Source organism: Chelonoidis abingdonii, chromosome 10 (genome assembly GCF_003597395.2).
Source record: "Chelonoidis abingdonii isolate Lonesome George chromosome 10, CheloAbing_2.0, whole genome shotgun sequence".
In the NCBI taxonomy this organism is placed as follows: Eukaryota; Metazoa; Chordata; order Testudines; family Testudinidae; genus Chelonoidis; species Chelonoidis abingdonii.
In genome coordinates, this window is record NC_133778.1 from 35,657,793 (window position 1) to 35,682,814 (window position 25,022).

Here is a 25,022-nt window from a genome sequence, read left to right on the forward strand (position 1 = left end):
AAGATGCAATATTTTTTCTCAATTTCAGAAAAACTCAGGATTATAACTCCACTTAAAGATCAAGTAGTTAAAGAGGGAGAAGAACTTGTCTTTAACTGTGAGGTCAATACAGAAGGTGCCAAAGCTAAATGGTACAAAAATGAGGAGCCAATATTCGATAGTGCAAAATCCATCATGGTCCACAAGGATTTAGTTTACACTCTCAGAATCAGAGATGCACACTTTGCAGATCAAGCCACCTATACTGTCTCACTTTCAAACGCCAGAGGGGAACACGTCAAGAGCTCTGCTGCCTTAACAGTACTGGGTAAGTAACTTGCATTTTAAAAGTTACAGACATTTAAATATGTCAAATGCTGATTTAAATAAGGATGTAAATGAGCCATATTTTATTTTTCATTTCAACAGAGGAGGATCTCAGAATTGTTGTCCCTCTTGAAGATATTGAGACAATGGAGAAGAAATCGGTCACATTCTGGTGCAAAGTCAATCGCCTCAATGTAACCCTTCAGTGGACAAAGAATGGCGAGGAAGTTACATTTGACAGACGCATTTTGTACAAAGTTGACAAATACAAACACTCGCTTATCATTAAAGACTGCGGGTTTATAGATGAAGGCGAATACACCGTCACTGCTGGACAAGACAAATCTGTTGCAGAACTCCTTATAACAGAGGCACCTGCAGATTTCATTGAGCACCTACGGGACCAGACTGTCACTGAATTTGATGATGCTGTCTTTACCTGCCAGCTTTCCAAAGAGAAAGCAAGTGTAAAATGGTACAAAAATGGACGAGAAATCAGAGAAGACAAAAAGTATGCACATTTTATCACACTTCTCTTGTTAAACTTCAAAATGTGGTTGTCGTATTTTGGTGTTTGTTCTGTCTTTTAATTCACTTATTTCTCTCATCGTCCCTTATCCCCATCAAGGTATCTGTTTGAGAAGGATGGAAATTTGCACAGATTAATTATAAAAGACTGTAGACTAGAAGATGAATGTGAATATTCCTGTGGAGTTGATGACAGGAAATCAAGGGCAAGACTTTTTGTTGAAGGTAAATGTAAAATTAAAAAGGAGTTTCTGCCAGTTCTTAGTAATTAGAAGAAAGATTAAACACTTTTCAAATTAATGGGTATTTATTTCAGAAATCCCTGTTGAGATCATCCGACCGCCACAAGATATTTATGAAGCTCCAGGCTCTGATGTAATCTTCATGGCTGAGTTAAATAAAGATGGAGTGGAAGTCAAGTGGTTAAGAAATAACATGATTATAGTCCAGGGTGACAAACATCAGATGATGAGTGAAGGAAAAGTCCATAGGCTGCAGGTGTGCGAGATAAAGCCTCGTGACCAAGGTGAATACAGATTTATTGCCAAAGATAAAGAAGCTAGAGCTAAACTTGAATTGGCTGGTAAGTCATCTACTTCATTGTATTTATCTTATAAAATCTGAGATTAGTTAATAAAGATATTGTCACTAGTTATGTAACATTTCATATACCTTTTCAGAAGGTTGGACTAGAATGTGTAGTAAAGTGGAGACAATCTGGAATCTCATTAAACTACTTTTCCATCACCACTGGGATTATAATTCAGTCAAAAAAGAAAATTGCCAAACTGAAGTTTCTGTTTGTATATGAAAAATTTATACATTTTTTTTTCCAAAAGAAAGAATTATGCTGTAAAGACCATCTGGAACATACATAGTGTGCCACTGCAGTTCTCTCTCTTTTTTTTTTTTAAAGTCATTTCAGTGGGGTTACTCACTTGAGTAAAGTTGCTCATGTGCCAGTTTGCAGCTTCAGACCATGAAAGTGCATTGTGTTAATGCCCAACAGCAGCCCTCTTCTCCCTACTTTTATACACACACACCAGTATGGCCAAATGGATAGAGAACTGTACTGGGACTCAGGAGCCCTGGTTCTATTTGAGGCTCTGTTGCTGGCCTGCTGGGTGACTTTGAGCAAGTCATTTGACAGCTGTAATTCAATTTCCCCAGCTATAAAATGGGGATAATAATACTGACCTCCTTTATAAAGTGTTCTGAGATCTACTAAAGAAAACGTCTATATTAGAACTAGCTGTTATTATTACTTTGTGCATTTCAGGGTACCATGCAAAAATACATGGATTTTGCCTTGTGGCCTTTAGGTCTCTCCTGTAATACTCCTCTGTGGTTATTATTGGGGAGGCCTCTGCAGTGACCTCTTTGTGTTTTGGGTGAGCCAGATATATGCAGGACAGTTTCTCCCTTATACTCAGCCAGGTCTTGGTCCCGGGCCCAGTGAAATCAGTGGTTAATCTCCCATTGACTTCAGTGCAGGATCAGGTGCTCAATGGACACTGGCCAGCATGAATTCGCCATTTGGGGCAACTCCATGAATACATTAATAGTTTCAGATTCATATACAACTCCCATTACTTTTTCTGAGTTAGAATCTGTATTGAATATGCAAGAAGTATATTTAATAGTTTTGAAAACATTAAACACTCATTTGCCTCACTGGTCTTCTTTAGCTGCCCCAAGAATCAAGACTGCTGACCAAAATCTTGTGGTTGATGTTGGGAAGCCTTTGACCATGGTTGTTCCATATGATGCCTACCCAAAAGCAGAAGCCGAGTGGTTAAAAGAAGATGAAAGCCTGCCAACACACACAGTTGATACAACGGCCGACAGTACCACCTTCAAAATTTTAGAAGCAAAGAAATCCGATAAAGGAAGATACAAGATTATACTCCAAAACAAACATGGCAAAGCTGAAGCACACATCAATGTAAATGTTATTGGTAAGCTCTTCATTTATTAAGGTCTTGTCTGCACTGGGTTTTGCTCTGTTTACAGCTATTGCCATAATATAGTAGTTTAGCTCTATGGGACATGTAGAAAAAAAATGCCATCATTTGCAATGGTGGGGTTTTACCCTCATTTCAAGCAGGAATAAGCTACTTCGGTGCAATTCGTAACCAATAGCAGCTTACTCTTTGCTTGTTGGTCAAAGTAAAAACAAAGATGAGCTATACATAAAATGCTTTTCACATACATTTCAGATGTTCCAGGTCCAGTTAGAAACTTAGAAGTCACTGAAACTTATGATGGTGAAGTTAGCCTTGCCTGGGAGGAACCAGAAAGTGATGGTGGAAGTAAAATCATTGGCTATGTTGTTGAAAGACGTGATATCAAACGTAAGACTTGGATTTTGGCCACTGACCATGCTGACAGTTGTGAATATACTGTTACTGGACTTCAGAGAGGAGGAGTTGAGTACCTCTTCCGAGTGAGTGCTAAAAACAGAGTGGGCACTGGGGAACCAGTGGAAACAGACACACCTGTTGAAGCAAAGAGCAAATTTGGTAAGCCACAATTTTGAAAATAACTAAAAACATTATTTTGAGATATGTTTTTGCATTTTTTCTCCCAACATGCATTATTGTTCTTTCCCCTCCCTCCCACAAAAAATAAATTGCAGATGTTCCTGGTCCTCCTCTGAATGTAGAAGTTATTGATGTGAACAGATTTGGTGCTTCACTTACCTGGGAGCCACCAGAGTATGATGGAGGCTCTCCAATTACTGGCTACATTGTTGAATTGCGTGACAAAGGTTCAATCAGATGGGAGCCAGCCATGACCACTGCAGCACATGAATTAGCTGCTACCATGACTGATGTTGTGGAAAACAAAGAATACTACTTCAGAGTCAGAGCACAAAACCAGATTGGAGTTGGCAAACCAAGTGCTGCTACTCGAGCTGTTAAAATTATGGACCCAATTGGTGAGTATGAAAGTTTTAGCAGTGTTGATTGTTTTATAATACAAGAAAATTGTGATCATTTGTACAGCATATGTACAGAAAAGGCCAAGAGTGGAGCAGAGAGGGTGAGATGTGTGGGGAAAAAGTAGTGTAAGCCAAGTTAGCTCTTCCTACTTTTCTTCTTTGAATTCATCAGAAATATTTTGCAATCATTTTGTAAATTAGCCACTCTTAAGAATAACAATGACAGATCTTATTCCAAGTAATTCTGCTCTCCTTTTCCAGTTGATAATTCCAAATCTCCTTTTTCAGTTCATGTCTAATTTCTTCAAATTCTTTTCAGAAAAACCAAGTCCTCCCATTAACCTCAGTCATTCAGACCAAACTAAGTCATCTGTGCAGCTTACATGGGAGCCTCCTCTGAAAGATGGAGGAAGTCCAATAATGGGTTATATTATTGAAAGACGTGAAGAGGGAACAGACAACTGGATCCGTTGTAATCCAAGACTTGTCCCTAATCTTACTTATAAGGTAAAGTGGTTCATTCTTAAATGAAATATTCAGTATGTGTTTGTGATGGGTCCAGTCACAGAGACCCCCTTGGCACTGCCACTTGATGTGCTGAAACTACCTCTGAGCCTGTTTTCTTTGCCAGCTTGGGACTCCAGAACCCTGTCTTGTTGAGCTAGACATGCTAGCCTGCTGCAACACAGACCCAGGGTCTGAACCACCTCTCCTCTCTCCCACTTCCACAAAGCTGCAGACTTAAATGAAAACAGCTCAGCAAGTACTCCTGTCTCCAGCACCCAGACACCCAGCTCCCAATGGGATCCAAACCCCAAATAAATCTGTTTTACTCTGTATAAAGCTTATACAGGGTAAATTCATAAATTGTCTGCCCTCTGCAACACTGATAGAGAGATATGCACAGCTGTTTGCTCCCACAGGTATTAATCACTTACTCTGGGTTAATTAATAAACAAAAGTGATTTTGTTAAGTATAAAAAATAGGGTTTAAGTGGTTTCAAGTAATAACAGATAGAACAAAGTAAGTTACCAAGCAAAATAAAACAAAACACACAAGTCTAAGCCTAATACATTAAAAAATTGAATACAAGTAAATTTCACCCTCAAAGACGTTTCAATAAGCTTCTTTCACAGACTAGACTCCTTAGTCTGGTCCCAATCCTTTCCCCTGATACAGTCCTTGTTGGTTCCAGCTCAGGTGGTAACTAGGGGGTTTCTCATGCCTGGCAGTTTTGTTCTGTTCCACCCCCTGTTATGGCTTTGGCACAAGGTGGGAATCTTTTGTCTCTCTGGGTCCCCACTCCTCCTCCTAAATGGAAAAACACCAGGTTTAAGATGGATTCCAGGACTAGGTGACATGGTCACATGTCCTGTGAGACCTCAAGCCTCCATTCTTCTTGGCCTGACTCACAGGAATGCAGTAAGGCTTGCAAGTAAATGGAGCCATTTACAACCAATTGTCCTATTCAGCAGGAGCCATCAAGATTCTAAACCACCATTAATGGCCCACACTTTGCATAATTACAATAGGACTTCAGGATAATACTTCATATTTCTAGTTTTAAATCCAAGAATGATACATACATACATACATACAGTAGATTATAACTTTTGTAATGATACCTTACAAGAGATCTTTTGCATGAAGCATATTCCAGTTACATTATATTCACACTCATTAGCATATTTCCATAAAACATATGGAGTGCAAAGTCACAGTATTCACAATATTTAACATGATTTTTAATTTGCAAATGGTTATTTGTTCCTTTTTAGGTAACTGGATTGAAACCAGGAGCCAGTTACTACTACAGAGTCTCTGCAGAAAATGCAGCTGGTGTATCAGATCCAGCTGAGGCTATTGGGCCACTGACTGCAGATGACACATACGGTAAGCAGTTTTCTTTTTAGTTTAGTTAATCGGTAAGACATAAACCTGCGTCTGTTCAGGGTATCATGACAGTACTAGCTATTGGTGCTAAAATCAGGATGCTACCGTGCATGGTCTTCATCAGACCTATTATACCAGCACTGAATGCCAACAGCAAGGGCCTCTGACTCCGAGAAATTCTTTACTACAACCATCTCTGCAGGTGGGCTAGCTCTAAGGTTGGGAGACCCATTGAACAACAGCATAAGCAGCTATGTTGAAGAAGAATGATGGTCTTTTCATTAATCACCTACAGAATGGGGCACAAAACATTTAAAAATACATGTAAAGATTTACTACCAATGGAAGTTAAACTTCCCACTTGCTATCGTTTAGCTCTCTAGCTATCTTAAGGGTTTCTCAAGAGCACACTATTAGAGCGAGGTCAGGAGTGAGCTGCTGCAGTCTGGCCCAGATGGCTCCCAACTGGTTGCTGCTGGTGGAAGTGGAGTTAAGTAGCACCCTGCCAACTGCAGTATCATTAACAATAATATAAAAATCAAAAGTCTGAAAGTATTTTATGGAATCAATTTTTCCCCTTTTTCAGTTGGACCAACAATGGACTTAAGTGCATTTAAAGATGGACTGGAAGTTATTGTCCCAGAGCCACTCAAGATCCGTGTTCCTATCACGGGCTACCCTGTGCCAACTGCAGCGTGGTCTGTTGGTGACAAAATCTTAGAAAAGGGTGATCGTGTGAAAATAGCGACTACTGCAACCTTTGCAGAACTTGTTATTACTCCAAGTGAACGTCCAGACAAGGGCATTTATACCTTGAAATTAGAAAACCCTGTGTCATCTGTTTCAGGAGAAATTGATGTTAATGTCATTGGTAAGCAGGCAAAAACCTCCTTTCAGGTATTTAAATTATAGCAATAACTTCTAACCAATATCTTGCAAAAAATATTTAGATCATTATACTATGAGAAACCATATACCGTTCAGCAAATGAGGTACATTTAACAATAATTCTAACAAAAATAACTTTACTGAAGTCCATTTGCAGTGGTCTTTCAGTTTTCAATATCCTACAGTTCATAATATAGGGGAGAGTGTCTAAGTAGTCCAAGTCTTTTAATAAATAGATGGAATAGAAAATATGGTAAACTATTGATGGAAAGACAAATTAATGCAATATGTGTCACTTCCAGCTCGACCAAGTGCACCAAGAGAACTAAAAGTGATAGACATGAGCAGGAACACAGTGCAATTGACATGGGAAGCACCTGAAAATGATGGAGGAAGTCCGGTGACTGGCTATCTTATTGAAAAACGTGATATAAGCCGGAAAACATGGACCAAAGTAAGTTTTTTGTTTTGTTTTTGTGATTACAGTTAGTTGTCACTTCCTATATTGTTTCTGTTCGTACCACAGAAATTTAGTCATTTGCTGCTTTCGGAAGGAATTCTAGAAATAAATTAGAACATTTCTTTTTCTCAGGTTCTGGATTATGTTGTTGACCAAGAGTTCACTGTACCTGACCTCATCCAAGGAAAAGAATATTTGTTTAGAGTTTCAGCACGCAACAAATGTGGACCAGGAGAGCCTGCATATATTGATGAGCCTGTAAATATGTCAGCACCAACAAGTAAGTATTCATCTTTATGGTTCTATTATGTTACTGCTTTTGTATTTATATAACTTTTGGAAAAAATCTGTGTCTCAGATTGGTTTCTAAGATCCTGTATATCGCTCATTTTTATAGCGGTGCCTGATCCACCAGAGAATGTTAAATGGAGAGATCCAACATCTAAAAGCATCTTCTTAACATGGGATCCACCCAAGTACGATGGTGGTTCACGCATCAAGGGTTATCTGGTAGAAAAATGCCAACGTGGTACTGATAAGTGGGAGCCCTGTGGCGAACCTGTTGCTGAAACAAAGTAAGCATTTTAAGCACTAAAATCAGAAGGAATGTCATTTTAATTAAATAAAATACTTGATTCTTGTCATTTTAAATATCTGAATTGTGTTATAATTAACAGAATGGAAGTACCAAAACTTAAAGAAGGCGAATGGTACTCATATCGGGTTAAGGCTTTGAATAAACATGGAGCAAGCAAACCAAGCAAGCCAACAGATGAGATCCAGGCCGTGGATACAAAGGGTAATTATTTAAATGAATGAATCAAATCCATTATATTCTTTCTAACATTCTTCATAACACTGTTTTTGTAACAATGTTTTAATTTTCTCGTAAATCAGAGGCCCCAGAAATTTTCCTAGATGTGAAACTTCTAGCTGGACTGACTGTAAAAGCTGGAACTAAAATTGAGCTCCCAGCTACAATAAAAGGAAGGCCTGAGCCTCGCATTACTTGGACCAAGGCTGATAAAATCCTGAAACCCGACGACAGAATTACGATTGAAACCAAACCTAACCATTCCAGCGTCACTATTACAGACAGCAAGAGAAGTGACAGTGGTACCTATATTATTGAAGCTGTAAATTCCAGTGGGCGTGCTACTGCTGTTGTTGAAGTTAATGTTTTAGGTATATTATATTTATTATATTTATTTTAAATCAACATAAATGTAACCAACCATATAAGCATCAGAAATTAATATTCATTTATGTCATCTATAGATAAACCAGGTCCCCCAGCTGCATTTGATATATCAGATATTACAAATGAATCCTGCTTCCTGACATGGAATCCGCCTCGAGATGATGGTGGATCTAAAATCACAAACTATGTTGTTGAGAGAAGAGCTACAGACAGTGAAGTATGGCACAAGATGTCATCAACTATTAAGGGAACAAACTTCAAAGCGGTGAACTTAACCCCTCATAAAGAATATATCTTCCGAGTCAGTGCTGAAAACATGTATGGTGTTGGGGAGCCAGTTCAACACAGCCCTATCATTGCTAAATATTCCTTTGGTAAGCTAATTAATTTGATGCTCAGTTTACTGTGTACTTTTACAAAAAAGGTATAAATATACAAATGTGTGTGTATATTTACATTTATATTTATGAATTTGTACAGATCCACCGGGGCCTCCAACAGGTGTCACACCTTCTGAAGTCACTAAAGATTCTGTGACATTAACATGGTCTGAACCAGATGAAGATGGTGGAAGTCCAATCACTGGTTATTGGGTTGAGAGATATGATCCTGATCACGATAAATGGATAAGATGCAATAAGATACCAGTGACAGATACAGCATTCAAGTATGACTACTATCAACTTAGCTTGTAAATGGGGCTATAAATACAGATAAATGTAGCACTGACCTTTTCAACATATATCATATCATTTTCTTATTCTCTTTTTTGCTATTCTAAATGTAGAACAAGCTAATGGCAGATGGCATGCCTTCTCTTTCAATACCTAATTTTAATCAACAATTTCTTTATGGAAGACTAAGAGTCTTACATTCTTTTTCCTTTCCCCCTGAATGGAATAGCAACTTTTTCTGCTGCATCCCCGGATGCCAAAGAGTATTCTCAAAGTTGGTGCCGTTGCCATTCCATGCATTAAATGACACAGGCATTTTGTCAAAACTTGTATGTAGCTAACACTCTTCCAATCCAATGTTCCAAAAAACATTTGGCAGATCTCCAACATTAGTCTTCTGTATGGCAGTATAACATTCTGCTGTTGCTAAGGAGGAGTACAGAAGAATAGCACAAGCATGTAGGGACAAAATTAGTGGGGTTCTAAAGGGGTCAGTCCTGGGTCTGGTATTATTCAATATGTTTATTAGTGACTTGTATAATGGAGGGGAAAATATGCTTATAAAATTCACAGATGACACAAAGCTGGGGGGCTTGCAAGTACTTTGAAGGACAGGATTAGAATTCAAAATGACCTTGACAAATTGGAGAATTGATCTGAATTCAACAAGGTGAAGTTTAATAAAGACAGGGTACAGTACCACACTTAGGAAGGAAAAATCAAATGCACAACTACAAATTGGGGAATAACTGGCTAGGTGACAGCACTGCTGACAAGGATCTGCGGATTACAGTGGATCACAAATTGAATATGACTCATCAGTATGATGCAGCTGCGAAAGAGGCTAATATAATTCCAGGGATATTAAAAGGAATGTCGTATCTAAGACACAGGAGGGAATTGTCCCACTCTACTCGGCCCTAGTGAGGCTTCAGCCAGAGTACTGTGAGCAGTTCTGGGTGCCACATTTTAGGAAAGATGTAGACAAATTGGAAAGAGTCCAGAGGAGAGCAACAAAAATGATAAAAGATTTAGAAAACCTGACCTATAAAGAAAGGTTAAAAAAACTGGGCATGTTTAGTCCTGAGAAAAGAAGACTGGGAGGGTGGGGGATAACAGACAATCTTCAAATATGTTAAGGGGTACTATAAACATGACCAGAATCAATTTTTCTCTATGTCCATTGAAGGTAAAACAAGTAGTAGTGAATTTAATCTGCAGCATGGGAGATTTAGGTTAGATATTAGGAAAAACTTTCTAACTATAAGGATAGTTAAACTCTGGAATAGGCTTCCAAGGGAGGTTGTGGAATCCCCATTATTGGAGGTTTATAAGAGAAGGCTGGACAAACACCTGTCAGGGATGGTCTAGGTTTACTTGGTCCTGCCTCAGCACAGGGGACTAGACTTGATGCCTCTCGAGGTCCCTTTCAGTCCTACATGTCTATGATTCTATTGTCAGTATACCACTTAGTATCTTTAACCAATACCATTTAATATAACATATTTAGCAGTAGATTGGAATTTGAGGTTTTTTAACATAGGTAGCAGTATAATGACTTAAACACAATGCTAAGCATTCATAAATGTGTGGGTTTGGCTTTATTACTAAATATACATTTTATTCCCAATTAACAGAGTTAAAGGTCTTACCAACAAGAAGAAGTACAAGTTCCGTGTCTTGGCAGAGAATCTTGCAGGACCTGGAAAACCAAGCAAGGAGACAAAGCCAATCCTAGTGAAGGATCCTATTGGTATTATGAATACGTTTCTTTCACAATTTAATTTTAACATAAAACCAAGGAAATAATTTGTTCTAAAGTCTAAATTATTATTTAATTTGTGTCTAGATCCTCCATGGCCGCCTGGCAAGCCAACTGTGAAAGATGTTGCCAAAACATCATTATTCCTGCAGTGGACAAAGCCAGAACATGATGGAGGTGCAAAGATTGAGTCTTATGTCATTGAGTTACTAAAAACCGGAACAGATGAGTGGGTGAGAGTGGCTGAGGGCATTCCCTTGACTGAACATTTCCTCAAGGGGCTTATGGAGAAACAAGAATACTCATTCCGTGTAAGAGCTGTGAACAAGGCTGGGGAGAGCGAACCTAGTGAGCCCAGTGACCCTGTGCTATGCAAAGAGAGACTGCGTGAGTAGTATTTAAAATATATTACAAAAAATACATATTTTACAGTTGTAAAATATACACTAAAACAGTCTAAACCATGCCTGTTTGTTTAGCCAACAAGTAAACTTTTGTAAACTTATAAAATATTGAACTCTATCTTGCATCCACTGTAAAAATGTAACCTTTTAATAAGCTCCACATTATTCTCTGTCTTCTATGCATCTGATAGGATAAACAGATAAAACCATTTTCCTTTGTTTTACTATTTTTACAGACCCTCCTTCACCACCTCGATGGCTTGAGGTTATTAACATTACTAAGAACACCGCGGATCTTAAATGGACGGTACCAGAAAAAGATGGGGGCTCCCCAATTACCAACTACATTGTTGAAAAGAGAGATGTGAGACGGAAAGGCTGGCAAACAGTTGATACAACAGTAAAAGACACCAAATACACAGTGACCCCACTCACTGAAGGCTCTCTCTATGTGTTCCGCGTGGCTGCCGAAAATGCCGTTGGGCAGAGTGACTATTGTGAAGTTGAAGATTCCGTTCTTGCTAAAGACACCTTCAGTAAGTTTTCACATTTGCATGTTTAGAAGTTAGTATATACAAAGACATCATTTTTGGACTCCTTTTCTCCTAATACAGATATTTTGTTTTTAGCTACTCCTGGACCACCATATGCTCTTGCAGTAGTTGAAGTGACAAAGAGACATGTTGACCTAAAATGGGAACCACCTAAGAATGATGGTGGCAGACCAATTCAAAGGTAAGATGATTACAGATTTGTATAGCACTAGCTGTATGCTTGGTGATGTGTAGATATACAAATATGCTTTTTTTATTTGTTTTTGTTTTAATATCTCTTTACTTATTTTCAATTAGTATGAAATTGTGCTTGTCCTATGATTCCATACTTCTAACGGTATCTTTTCTTATTTACATAGATATGTTATTGAAAAGAAAGAAAAATTAGGCACACGCTGGGTGAAAGCTGGCAAGACAGCTGGACCTGACTGTCATTTCAGAGTGACTGATGTTATTGAAGGTACAGAGGTACAGTTCCAGGTTCGTGCAGAAAATGAAGCTGGTTGTGGTCATCCAAGTGAACCAACTGACCTGCTTGCTATTGAAGACCCAACAAGTAAGTCATAATGTAATAATTGAAGTATGAAATATGGGGTCAAAATACTATATTGATGGACTGATATTGCAAAAAGTATTGTAATTCTTTTGCATTTTTGTAGGCCCTCCATCACCTCCTCTCGATTTACATGTGACAGATGCAAGCAGAAAGCACATTTCCATTGCATGGAAACCACCAGAGAAAAATGGTGGTAGTCCTATTATTGGATACAATGTTGAGCTGTGTGAAGCAGGAACAGAAAAATGGATGCGAATCAATTCTCGTCCAGTAAAAGACTTGAAATACAAAGTGGAAGAGGGCATTGTTCCTGACAAGGAGTATGTGCTGAGAGTCAGAGCTGTCAATGCTATTGGAGCTAGTGATCCATCAGACATCTCAGAAAATGTTGTTGTTAAAGATCCAGACTGTAAGAATATATTTCTTTTTAAAAGGATTGTAATTTATAAATGCAAAAGGATTTGGGCATTTTGAAGCTTTTTAATAATATACTCTTACTTTTACAGGCAATCCCACTATTGACCTAAAGACTCAAGACATTGTTGTTATTGAAGGAGAAAAGTTAAGTATCCCTGTACCCTTTCGAGCTGTTCCATCACCAACCATTACATGGCATAAAGGTGGCAAGGAGGTTAAAGCAGGGGACAGAACAACAATGAAGAGCAATTACACATCTGCATTGCTTGAAGTCACAAACAGTGTTCATGCTGATGCAGGTGTTTACACTATCACCCTGGAGAACAAACTGGGCTCAACAACTGGCTCAGTCAACGTCAAAGTCATAGGTAACTAAACTTTTTTTGACGATAAACTCTTTGGGTGAGATGCTCACCCATTTTCGGCCATTGATGACATAAAATCACAATGAAAGTCCCATATCTGGCCAAGGAGGATTCCCCTGGTGCAGGCACTCAGGAGACAGATATAAGATTACATCTCAAGAACCCATTGTGAGTCCTGGTATAAGAGGCAACCCAGGGGAAGGATTTGGTGGAGGGAAGTGTATGTTGAGGCTCCTAGCACACAACACTACAGAGACTCTAGGTGGCACTTTGGCCCCTAAAGAAGCTCACTGACATTGCCAAAATTTAATCATGCCCCCAAGGCTGTTGACTTGCACCAGTGGCCTCCCACTCCTCAGAATAGCCCTGGAGCTGGAGGATACAAAGGTGACTTAAAGCCATCATAGCCCCCATTCCCCTGGGCTACAAGTTGCATGCTGTGTCTGTCAGAGGCCTAGCACAGAAACTCACCCTTTATAGCCATTCTAAAATAATATAATTATGTACTATAACTGTACAGTGTTGCCAACTATTTATATTTAAAATATTAATTAGGCATAAAATCCCAAGGAAGGGTCAATTTTGACACTTTAATAGATCTATAATCCCTTAATAAGCCAATTAGTATGGAGAATGAATGACTCTTTCATGTCTACTGCCATAAGGAAATGTAAATTCATGTCTATATTGTGCAACCAATATTTGTTCTTTTGGTCTGCTTTGTGAAAAACAGAAGTAAAAAATACAATGTAATTTCACATTTGTACTAAAGCAGTTTCCTAGTTTCTTGTTGTTGTTGTTGTTGTTGTTGTTAGGGTAATTATATAAAAATTATTATTTGAAACAGGTCTGCCTGGGCCGTGCAAAAACATTAAAGCAAGTGAAGTGACTAAAAATTCATGCAAGATAGCCTGGGAACCTCCAGAGCATGATGGTGGCACTCCCATCTTACATTATGTCCTGGAACGTAGAGAAGCTGGTCGGAGAACATATATTCCAGTGATGTCTGGTGAGAACAAACTCTCATGGATTGTCAAGGATCTTATACCAAATGGTGAATATTACTTCCGTGTTAAGGCTGTCAATAAAATTGGAGGAGGTGAATACATTGAATTAAGGAACCCAGTCATTGCTGAAGATCCAAAGCGTAAGTTTTTATATCAATGGATAATATACTAGATTGATTTTAAAGTAATTTCTCTATATCTTCTATTTGTTTAAATTCTATTTTTATTATAATTCTACAGAGCGTCCAGATCCACCTGTTGATCTTGAGACTTATAATCCAACATCAAAGTCAGTAACACTTACATGGAAGCCACCTTTGTATGATGGAGGATGCAAGATTATGGGCTATATCTTAGAAAAGATTGCTAAGGGTCAAGACAAGTGGGAAAGGTGCAACGAATTTTTGGTACCTGTTTTGACCTACACAGTAAAAGATCTTGAGGAAGGCAAAGAATACCAGTTCCGTGCTCGTGCAGAAAATGCTGCAGGTGTCAGTGAACCTTCTCGTATCACTCCATTAGTGAAAGCTGTTGATCCCATTGGTATGATTTGCTTATTTTTCTTACTACCACGAATTCTTAAACCTACTGAAAAATACTACTTTTAACTTCATTTCTAAATGTAACTTAAAATACATTTCTTATTAATACAGAGGCTCCAAAAGTCTTCCTTAGTGCTAATCTGCAGGCTGGCCTTGAGGTGAGGCGAGGTGATGAAATTGCACTGGAAGCACATATTTCCGGAGCACCATACCCATCTATTACATGGTTAAGGAATGATGAAACTATTAGGCCACAGGAAATAAAAAAGAGAGTAACAAAGTTTACTAGGAGAAGGAAGGGTGAAGTTGAAGAAGAGGAGCCATTCTATCTTTCACTGCCAGAACGTTTGAATATTGACAACCACAAACCTGGAGAGTCCTTGTTAGCTGTTCGTGACTCACTGAGAACTGACCATGGCACATTTACTATCAGAGTTGAAAATGATCATGGTGTTGCAAAAGCCTCATGTGAAGTAAACGTATTAGGTATGTGCTTAAACACCTCATTGTTTAAAATGTCAGAGCAGATGCTCACCAGAGAATACTAATAATTTTTCGCTGGTGTTTTAAAAAATAGATACGCCTGGACCTCCTATCAACTTTACATTTGAAGATGTTAGAAAACATTCTGTTGTCTGCAAGTGGGAGCCTCCTCTTGATGATGGTGGAAGTGAAATCCTGAACTATGTCCTGGAAAAGAAAGACAACTCAAAAGCTGAAATAGGCTGGGTTACTGTCACTTCAACACTCAGGCATTGCAAATACCACGTGCTAAAACTGATTGAAGGAAAGGAATACCTCTTCCGTGTAACAGCTGAAAATAGGTTAGGACCTGGACCACCATGTGTTTCCAAACCACTGGTAGCCAAAGATCCATTCAGTAAGTTGTGTGTTGATATTTAAACACAATACTTTTGAAGAAATTCTATTCTATATAGGTTTTTTATACCATCTGCATCACTAGTATCTGAATGTATTCCAGAAGTGTAACTAGCATTTGTCACATGTGGTTCATTTTTTTATCTTGTTCCCCTGTTAGGGGAGAAATTGTATGTGCAATATAGTGTTTTGTTTTGGCAGGGTGTTGTTTTGGGTTCTTTTTTTAAATGTACATGCTACTGTATGTTTATGTAAGAAAATACAATATTGAAGAATTGCACCTTTTGCTTGGAGCAGATTCCATGAGGTTTGTATTGGTCCTTAGTTCCTGTTGGGGTTCATACTACAGTCTGGAATGAGTCCCTCAGAGGACTCTGTCTCCAGCACAGAGAAGCTTTATCCTTATGTTGGAAAGTCCCATTGTGCCAGAGGAGTTGTTGACCACAGTCTTTATTGCAGTGTTTAGATATCCTGGGCCCAACCCATTGAGTACCTTGAAGATAATGACAAAGGCCAAATGTATTACAATACACTCTTTTATATAGTACTTTTCATTGTAAAATATTTACAAATTAATCATGGCCGACGTGAAGGAGATCTACATTATCTCTGTTTTACAGATTGGTAAACTAAACCGCAGTAAGTTTAACTGACTTGTCCAAAATCACACAGTAAGAAAATGATAGACCTGCAGTTAGAACAGATCATTTCTTTACTCTTGTCCCCATGCTTAGTCCACTAGGCCATAATGCCTCACTACATAAATAAAATTTATGGTCTGGATAAGATATCATAGGTGCCAAAATTGCATTTTTCTCTTTCTTTTTAATTTTTTTAGGTCCACCAGATGCACCTGATAAGCCTGAAGTGGAGGATGTTACCAGTAATAGTATGTTGGTTAAATGGAATGAACCAAAAGACAACGGTAGTCCCATCTTGGGTTACTGGATTGAAAAACGTGAAATCAATAGTACTCACTGGGCTCGTGTCAACAGAAACCTCCTGAACGCCCTAGAAATAAGAGCTGATGGGCTTTTGGAAGGACTTACCTATATCTTTAGAGTGTGTGCTGAAAATGCAGCTGGCCCTGGCAAATTTAGTCCACCATCAGATCCAAAAACTGCTCAGGACGCAATATGTAAGCATTTTTATACAAGATAATACTTGGAGGCTGACAAGAGTAGGTTAAGTATCCATGAATTTTGATTTACACTTTTTTTATTTCTTTAGTGCCACCTGGTCCACCAATTCCAAGAGTTGTTGATACAAGCTCAACTGCTATTGAACTAGAATGGGAACCTCCAGCATTCAACGGTGGTGGTGATATCATTGGTTATTTCATTTACAAACAATTGGTCGGCATAAATGAATGGTCACGCTGCACAGAGAAATCCATTAAGATTAGAAAATACACTGTTAAAGAAATTAGAGAAGGTGCTGACTATAAACTCCGCGTTACCGCTGTTAATGCAGCTGGGGAAGGACCACCTGGTGAAACTGAACCTATAACAGTTTCAGAACCTCAAGGTACTGTTGTTGTGCAAATGTCAAATGTCATTTAACACATAGTAGCCGGTATGGCATGTTAAACTCTTTTATCTCCCTTAAACTAATGCACTATTCCTATTTTTCTGCAGAGCCACCTCATGTTGAATTGGATGTTTCTGTCAAAGCAGGCATTCAGATAATGGCTGGGAAAACTCTTAAAATTCCTGCTACTGTAACTGGGCGCCCTACACCTACAATTGTGTGGACTGTGGAGGAAGGTGAATTAGACAAAGAAAGGGTTGTCATTGAAAATGTTGGCACCAAATCTGAACTAACTATTCAGAATGCATTGAGAAAAGACCATGGAAGATATGTGATTACTGCAACCAATGAGAGTGGTTCCAAATTTGCAGCAACCAGAGTAGAAGTTTTTGGTAAGAAATATTACATGCTATGAAACCAATTGTTAAGTGTACCTAGATACAAGAAATCTTTGTTTTTTTCTTATGCAATATGTTGTCTTTTTCAGATGTTCCTGGGCCAGTGCTTGACCTAAAACCTGTGGTTGTGAACAGAAAAATGTGTCTGCTTAACTGGTCCGATCCTGAAGATGATGGAGGAAGTGATATCACTGGCTTTCTTATTGAACGCAAAGATGCCAAAATGCATACTTGGAGACAGTGTATAGACACTGAGAGATCTAAGTGTGATATTACAGGTCTCGTTGAAGGACAGGAATATATGTTTCGTGTTATTGCCAAGAATAAGTTTGGCTGTGGTCCACCTGTTGACATAGGACCAATTCTTGCAGTTGACCCATTAGGTAAAATAACTATTTGTGTGCTTATGTAAATTATTAAGTACGGGGAGATCTAGATCACTGCACAGTTATTTCATTAATGCTGAGAAGATGACACACTGTATATTCAATGTACATAGACATATTAATGGGTTTTTATTTTAATGTTCATACTTCTCTGCTACAGAGTTAAGGCTTCAGATCTTCAGCAGAGTAACTGTTGAAATTAGACCTCTCACTTACGTATAATTACCAGGACCATTTCTGAAAAGGAGTAGGAGATAATCACTTTGTCCCTCCTTCTTTCAATCAGGCAGCTTTCATTGTCAAAGACTATGTTTAAACTATTGTTGAGACACTAATTGTTGCCCTGTTGCCTACTAGTCACTTCACTGTCAGAGAAACTTCATACTACATTATAATAATTTGGATACCTTGCATATGAAAGATGCTGCTTTAAAAATGTCAATTCTATTTTATTTAATGGGATAAGAAATGAAACAAAACTTTAAGTATATGACTTATATTCTTCATTGTGAATTACTAGGTCCTCCAACAGCACCTGAAAGATTCATGTACACAGACAGGACAAAATCAACCATTACACTTGACTGGAAGCCTCCTCGTAATGATGGTGGCAGTCCTGTCATAGGATACATCGTTGATAAGAGAAGACATGACTCAAATGTGTTCGAAAGAGTTAACCAGCAACTCTGTCCAACTACATCTCTTCTTGTAGAAAATCTTGATGAGCTTCATATGTATGAATTCCGTGTCAAAGCAGTCAATGCTATTGGTGAAAGTGAACCATCACTACCACTTAATGTAGTTATACAAGATGATGAAGGTACACCTGTTTATTAGAAACATGTACAACTGCCTTCAAAACTCTATTAACTAGTTTATTTGCTTTTTGTTACTGCCTTCATTCTTTTATTTTTGTTTTGTTTTACAGTACCTCCAACTGTCACATTACGTCTGGCCGTCAGAGGAGATACTATCAAAGTGAGGGCAGGAGAGGCAGTTAATATTCCCGCTGATGTGACAGGTCTACCAATGCCAAAGATTGAATGGGCCAAAAATGAAGTTGTAATTGACAAACCATCAGATGCACTTAAGATAACCAAACAAGAAATATCTAGATCTGAAGCAAAAACTGAACTTAGTATACCTGCTGCACTTAGGGGCGATAAAGGCACTTACACTGTCACAGCTACCAATCGTCTCGGCACAGCATATCGCAATGCTTATGTTGAAGTGTATGGTAAGTATCTGATTTATTTTAATGAAATGACAAAAGCAAATATGTTTTTGCCTTCTCCATAACATAATATGATATTGTATTGCTTTTATTTAGATCGTCCTTCTCCACCAAGAAATCTTGCAGTTTCTGACATTAAAGCAGAATCATGCTATTTGACCTGGGATGCCCCCCTTGATAATGGTGGCAGTGAAATTACTCATTACATTATTGAAAAACGTGATGCCAGTAGGAAGAAATCTGAATGGGAGGAGGTTTCCAGCACAGTGGTTGACAGACGATTTGGGGTAAAGTTATCTCAAAACTTTTCTGTACTTTACAAAGTGTCTTTATTATGTAATTCAGCATGGCTAAATAATAAAAACAACATGTGTACAATACCAAAATAAAATGAAGTACAGAACACATAGTTATCAGAGCTAGTGGTACACTGCCCATGACCAGAATTTCTAGATAATCACTATTGACATTGTGTATATCTGTATTTTCCTTAAATCCCAAAAAGAAAATAATATATTCAGTTATGTCATTTATTTTATAAAGAAATTAATATATGAGTTAAGAAGACATATCCCTTTTGTGTCTTTTAGGTTAATTCATATCTGAAATATAATTTTGTATGTAGAGAATAAAGGTGATCGCAATTTTATACCACCCAGTAAAGATACAGTAGCTGACAAGTTACATCATTTTGAAAAAAATCACTATACAGACATTTTAAGTCCAGTGGTTTTTTTATTAATTGTTTTCCCAATTTTGCTTTTGGATTGTTTTAAGCATCTCAGTAAGGATTCATTCTCACCCTCTATTAAAACTTAATCATACGTCATATGTCACAGTAATTCTCACTAACTTAAGACACTGACAAAAGTATGTGACCACTTGGTATTTTGGTCAATTTTTGTTAGGTTTTTTGCTTACCCTGCTGTTCTGACCTGCTGCTGTACCTCTTAGTAGCACTACCCTCCAGCTTCCCGCCAGCATATTGCCCTCTTGCTGAAAGGGCAAACAGCCCAAATGGTAGGAACAAATAAGTGTGTTGATGTCTGCATCTACCCCAAAGACCAAGGGCATTATGACATTCTCATTCACTGTTGGCTCTGTGTGCATGATATACGAGTCTCTGTTGCAGCATATAGAGCTACATGTAGCCATTCATTGGGATAACAAAGGATGAGTTTAATTAAACAGTGTCAAAAGCGGGAAAATTTAACATATGCTTATTTTGGAAACAGTCATTTATTAATTTAAATCTTGTTTTTCAGGTGTGGAAACTTGCAACAAATGGTGAATACCAGTTTAGAGTCAGGGCAGTAAACAAATATGGGACAAGTGATGAGTGCCTCTCAGAGAAAGTGGTCATTAAGGATCCGTATGGCCTTCCTGGACCTCCTGGAAAACCAAAAGTTTTAGATCGCACTAGGTCATCAATGCTGGTGACTTGGGAGCCTCCTTTGGACAATGGTGGAGCCCCAATCACTGGGTACTGGTTGGAGAAGAGAGAAGTCGGAGGTGTCTATTGGTCACGTGTTAACAGAGCTCCAGTAACCAAGCCAGTAATGAAAGGGCTGGAATTTAATGTCTTGCGGTTAACTGAAGGCGTTGAATACCAGTTTAGAGCCATGGCTGTAAATATTGCTGGAATTGGCCCTCCCAGTGAACCATCAGATCCTGCTTTAGCAGCAGATCCTATATGTAAGCATACAGTTTTTATGAGTTTCTTTAAAGGTTATAATACATAAAAACTACATTCTGCAACCCTTTTTGATGTTGAATTCAATGAGACTAGACTGATGAAATGTTTGTAATGCTATTCTGTTGTCAGTGTAATGATTTTCTGATTAACTATTAATTATTTTTATTTTAGTTCAGATAATTAATTTTGATCTCACTTACCATACTTTTACATCAGTTTAACTCCAATGACTTTAATGGAATACTTCTGTTTAAGCTGGTGTAAGCGAGTTCAGAATCAATGATTTCTTTTTCTTTGCTGTTAAATATTATTACAGTAGAATGATGTTTATATTCTTTGCTTTGTGTATGTAGAATTGTTATATGTGTTGTAAATTTACAAAACATGTATAACAATTTCACATATGGTATATGTCATATACATAACTTGTTTGTAAATATACATATTTGCAGTATTCTCAATTTTTACTGCCATTCTTTTTGACAAATGTATAGAAAAATACTTTTGCTGACATTACAGCATTTTAAAATATAAATCTGAAAATACATAGACACTAACTCCCAGCCAAAACTTTTTGCATTTTCTTACAAGTTGTACCTGGTGCGCCATCATGCCCAGAGGTCACAGATAGAACCAAATCCACTATATCTCTTAAATGGAAACCTCCACAAAAAGATGGTGGCAGTCCTATAAAAGGATACATTGTTGAAATGCAAGAAGAAGGTAGTACTGACTGGAAGAAGGTGAATGAACCAGACAAACTATTTCCTACTTGCAAATGTGTTGTACCCAGCTTGAAAGAACTTAGGAAGTACAGATTTAGAGTGAAAGCTGTAAATGCTGCTGGGGAATCTGAACCAAGTCTTCCAACATCAGAAATACCTGTCAAGGAAATTCTAGGTAAGAGTCTTGGAATTAATTTAAATATTTAGAGATAAATCCTACCCTTTGCTGTGCATGTGCATTCGGAGACAAAGAGGGGTAAAGACTAAGTTCAAACAGCAGGACCCACCATGGTAGACCTAACCCAGTACACAGAATTATATAAGAACATCAACAAAGAAGTTGTAAATCTAAGAAAGTGACCTGGTGACTATGAATAGGATATGATCAAGCAGAAATCTGGGAAGTGTTACAACCAGGCATAAAGGGCACGTTGTGCCTAATGAAAAAGTAACAGCAACAAGTGCCACACAGAGTACTGGGGGCCTTCTGATGTATACTGTGCATGCTTTGGAATGTATCATGAGGTTTTAGTCCATAGCTGGCTGAATTTTAATTTCAATAACTCATCTAACAATTACGTTTGTAAATCTTTTTGCAGAGGAACCAGAAGTTTTTATTGATATTGGAGCACAAGATTTTCTCTCTGTTCGTTCTGGTACGACAATTAAAATACCAGCCATTATAAAGGGGCGTCCAGTTCCAAAAACATCTTGGGAATTTGAAGGAGAAGCCAAGAAGGCAATAAAGGTTAATAAAAGATCTGATTACTTTCTAAATCTGTTGCTAGCTATTTAAAGAAATCTCTGTTATGTTTACTTTTTCTTCTTTATTTATAGGAAGGAGTCAATAATATACCTGAAGATGCTCAGGTAATGTAAAAAAAATGAATTGTTTCTATATTGCTAAATTCTTCATGTTGTAATTATTTATAATCAATATATATCTCTTTTTATTTGCAGCTGGAAGTAACTGATACTACTTCAGTAATTACTATCCCAGAATGTAACAGAGGCCATTCTGGAAGATACAGTATTACAGCAAAGAATAAAGCAGGACAGAAAACTGTAAATGTTAGAGTTAACGTGCTTGGTACGTCATATACATGTTGGAGTATTCATATAGCATTTTTCATGTTTTCTAGGTATTTATCTAAAACTGCTTCTGTTGTGCTTTTATACTAACAGATGTGCCAGGGCCACCAAAAGACCTGAAAGTGAGTGATATAACAAGATCTAGTTGCAAACTTTCATGGAAGATGCCAGATAATGATGGTGGAGACAGAATCAAAGGCTATGTTATAGAGAAGAGGACTGTTGAAGGGAAGGCCTGGACAAAAGTTAATCCAGATTGTGGAAGCACTTCCTTCATTGTACCTGATCTCATAGCTGGGCAACAATATTTCTTCCGTGTACGTGCAGAAAACCGTTTTGGTATTGGGCCGCCTGCAGACACAATCCAACGGACCACAGCCAGGGATCCAATCCGTGAGTTAAACCAAAATGGAACATCTCCTTTGATAACCAAATGCTACTGTAATGTTGGTTGATTCCAATTTTTATTTGATTTTTAAAGATCCTCCTGATCCACCTATCAAACTCAAGATCGGTCTTGTAACTAAAAACACTGTTAGCTTGACATGGAAACCTCCAAAGAATGATGGTGGTGCCCCTGTTACACATTATAATATTGAGTGTCTTCACTGGGATCGTACTGGGGAAGGAAAAGAGGCTTGGAAACAGTGCAATAGGCGTGATGTAGAGGAAACAAAGTTTACTGTTGAGGACCTGAAAGAAGGTGAAGATTATGAATTCAGAGTCAAAGCTGTAAATGAAGCAGGTCCCAGCAGACCATCTGCTACAGTTGGCCCAATTGTTGTCAAAGACCAAACATGTAAGTACTGAACAATGCTGGAAAACAGAACATTTCATTATACAATTTTAAAAGTATATCTGCTTTTATATCCCTTTTAATGGTAATTTATGTTTTTCGTGTTTCATACTAGGTCCACCATCAATTGAACTCAAAGAATTTATGGAGGTTGAGGAGGGAACAGATATTAACATTGTAGCCAAGATAAAGGGTGTACCATTCCCCACATTAACGTGGTTTAAAGCTACTCCAAAGAAACCTGATGACAAAACACCAGTACTATATGATCAACATGTCAATAAGGTTGTGAGCGAAGATACTTGCTCCTTATTAATCCAACAGTCTCGCAGAAGAGATACAGGCTTATACACTTTAACTGCTGTAAATAATCTGGGAACTGCTTCAAAGGAGATGAGGCTGAATGTTCTTGGTAAATATCAAGGGCTTTTGTACAATTGCATGTGTTGATTCTGAGAATGTGATACTTTATTTTAAATGTATTTTAATAATGCATTCATAATTCTTAAAATTTAACTTTCAGGACGTCCTGGACCACCAGAGGGACCCATTAAATTTGAATCCATTTCATCTGATCAGATGACTTTGTCTTGGCTTCCTCCTAAAGATGATGGTGGTTCTAAGATTACAAACTATGTTATTGAAAAAAGGGAAGCTAATAGAAGAACATGGGTACCTGTTACCAAGGAGCCGAAGGAATGCATCTTCACTGTGCCCAAATTGCTGGAAGGCCACGAATATGTGTTCCGCATCATGGCACAAAATAAATTTGGCGTTGGAGAGCCTCTTGATAGTGAACCACAAACAGCAAGAAACCTTTTCAGTAAGTATGATATTGTGTTCAAATGTTAGTTGTTCTCATGCTTTGTAGTGACTTTGACAAAGCAGAGCCTAAAGAATCAACTGATCTGTTATGCAAAGCTGTAAATTCCAATTGCTTTTATCTCTCGCACATATCTGAAATTTCTAGAATAGTTTGAAAGATTTTTACCATAGATATCCTGTTAAGATAGTTAATGGTTAAAATTTTAATGTTTTGTCTCTTTTCTTTGCTATATCTTAAAATACAATTAGCTTTGGTTTTATTGAAACTGGACTGGCTCATACAGTTATATTTGGGGTAATATTGACCTTACCATTATGGAAGAGTTATTTTCCTAACTTGAGTTATGGAAAAAGACAATAAAGAATAAGGGAGTTAGCTTCTTAGTTGCTGGTCTAACAGAGAGGGAATGCTAGGTCTGAGAAAAGAAGACTATATTACAAACATTTTCCTACACACACTGGCCACAGAAAGGTACACAGAAGGCAAGTGAATGTTAACCTTGACAATTAAATGAGGCACAGACATTTTATATGTTAACATTTTGTTACAAAATTTGTGTAACTTTTTTTTCCAGGTGTTCCTGGGCCATGCGACAAGCCAACAGTTAGCAGCATAACACGTGACTCAATGATTGTCAACTGGGAGGAACCTGAATATGATGGAGGCTCTCCTGTAACAGGTTACTGGCTGGAGCGCAAAGAGACCACTGGAAAGAGATGGACAAGGGTTAACCGTGATCCCATCAAACCTATGCCACTAGGCGTTTCTTACAAAGTAACTGGTCTTATTGAAAATTCAGAATATCAGTTCCGTGTATTGGCTATTAATGCAGCTGGTGTTGGTCCACCAAGCATGCCATCTGACCCAGCAATTGCTAGAGACCCTATTGGTAAATATGTTAAATTTATATTTTTCAAATTGAAAATGTTCCATTGAGAAGAAAAAATATATTGTTATA

General features: G+C 37.9%; 1 protein-coding gene across 1 annotated transcript in view; it reads left to right on the top strand.

Annotated features, from left to right (window-relative positions):
• Nucleotides 1-25,022, top strand: part of TTN (titin) — a 321,905-nt gene that overhangs the window by 227,064 nt on the left and 69,819 nt on the right. The window contains exons 211-255 of the mRNA XM_075069826.1: nucleotides 29-307; nucleotides 409-817; nucleotides 935-1,059; nucleotides 1,151-1,417; nucleotides 2,523-2,792; nucleotides 3,054-3,356; nucleotides 3,473-3,775; nucleotides 4,098-4,285; nucleotides 5,558-5,672; nucleotides 6,259-6,543; nucleotides 6,863-7,014; nucleotides 7,153-7,300; nucleotides 7,418-7,595; nucleotides 7,698-7,819; nucleotides 7,918-8,205; nucleotides 8,299-8,595; nucleotides 8,702-8,888; nucleotides 10,533-10,648; nucleotides 10,745-11,044; nucleotides 11,298-11,597; nucleotides 11,691-11,796; nucleotides 11,975-12,171; nucleotides 12,275-12,580; nucleotides 12,678-12,956; nucleotides 13,801-14,100; nucleotides 14,201-14,503; nucleotides 14,614-14,988; nucleotides 15,080-15,382; nucleotides 16,220-16,519; nucleotides 16,612-16,908; nucleotides 17,019-17,303; nucleotides 17,399-17,692; nucleotides 18,216-18,515; nucleotides 18,624-18,932; nucleotides 19,026-19,216; nucleotides 20,195-20,624; nucleotides 21,217-21,525; nucleotides 21,950-22,098; nucleotides 22,188-22,220; nucleotides 22,311-22,440; nucleotides 22,536-22,835; nucleotides 22,924-23,241; nucleotides 23,354-23,650; nucleotides 23,762-24,061; nucleotides 24,639-24,953. Of these exons, the coding sequence (XP_074925927.1) occupies nucleotides 29-307; nucleotides 409-817; nucleotides 935-1,059; nucleotides 1,151-1,417; nucleotides 2,523-2,792; nucleotides 3,054-3,356; nucleotides 3,473-3,775; nucleotides 4,098-4,285; nucleotides 5,558-5,672; nucleotides 6,259-6,543; nucleotides 6,863-7,014; nucleotides 7,153-7,300; nucleotides 7,418-7,595; nucleotides 7,698-7,819; nucleotides 7,918-8,205; nucleotides 8,299-8,595; nucleotides 8,702-8,888; nucleotides 10,533-10,648; nucleotides 10,745-11,044; nucleotides 11,298-11,597; nucleotides 11,691-11,796; nucleotides 11,975-12,171; nucleotides 12,275-12,580; nucleotides 12,678-12,956; nucleotides 13,801-14,100; nucleotides 14,201-14,503; nucleotides 14,614-14,988; nucleotides 15,080-15,382; nucleotides 16,220-16,519; nucleotides 16,612-16,908; nucleotides 17,019-17,303; nucleotides 17,399-17,692; nucleotides 18,216-18,515; nucleotides 18,624-18,932; nucleotides 19,026-19,216; nucleotides 20,195-20,624; nucleotides 21,217-21,525; nucleotides 21,950-22,098; nucleotides 22,188-22,220; nucleotides 22,311-22,440; nucleotides 22,536-22,835; nucleotides 22,924-23,241; nucleotides 23,354-23,650; nucleotides 23,762-24,061; nucleotides 24,639-24,953 (11,358 nt within the window). The remainder of the gene's footprint in view (nucleotides 1-28; nucleotides 308-408; nucleotides 818-934; nucleotides 1,060-1,150; nucleotides 1,418-2,522; nucleotides 2,793-3,053; nucleotides 3,357-3,472; nucleotides 3,776-4,097; nucleotides 4,286-5,557; nucleotides 5,673-6,258; nucleotides 6,544-6,862; nucleotides 7,015-7,152; nucleotides 7,301-7,417; nucleotides 7,596-7,697; nucleotides 7,820-7,917; nucleotides 8,206-8,298; nucleotides 8,596-8,701; nucleotides 8,889-10,532; nucleotides 10,649-10,744; nucleotides 11,045-11,297; nucleotides 11,598-11,690; nucleotides 11,797-11,974; nucleotides 12,172-12,274; nucleotides 12,581-12,677; nucleotides 12,957-13,800; nucleotides 14,101-14,200; nucleotides 14,504-14,613; nucleotides 14,989-15,079; nucleotides 15,383-16,219; nucleotides 16,520-16,611; nucleotides 16,909-17,018; nucleotides 17,304-17,398; nucleotides 17,693-18,215; nucleotides 18,516-18,623; nucleotides 18,933-19,025; nucleotides 19,217-20,194; nucleotides 20,625-21,216; nucleotides 21,526-21,949; nucleotides 22,099-22,187; nucleotides 22,221-22,310; nucleotides 22,441-22,535; nucleotides 22,836-22,923; nucleotides 23,242-23,353; nucleotides 23,651-23,761; nucleotides 24,062-24,638; nucleotides 24,954-25,022) is intronic.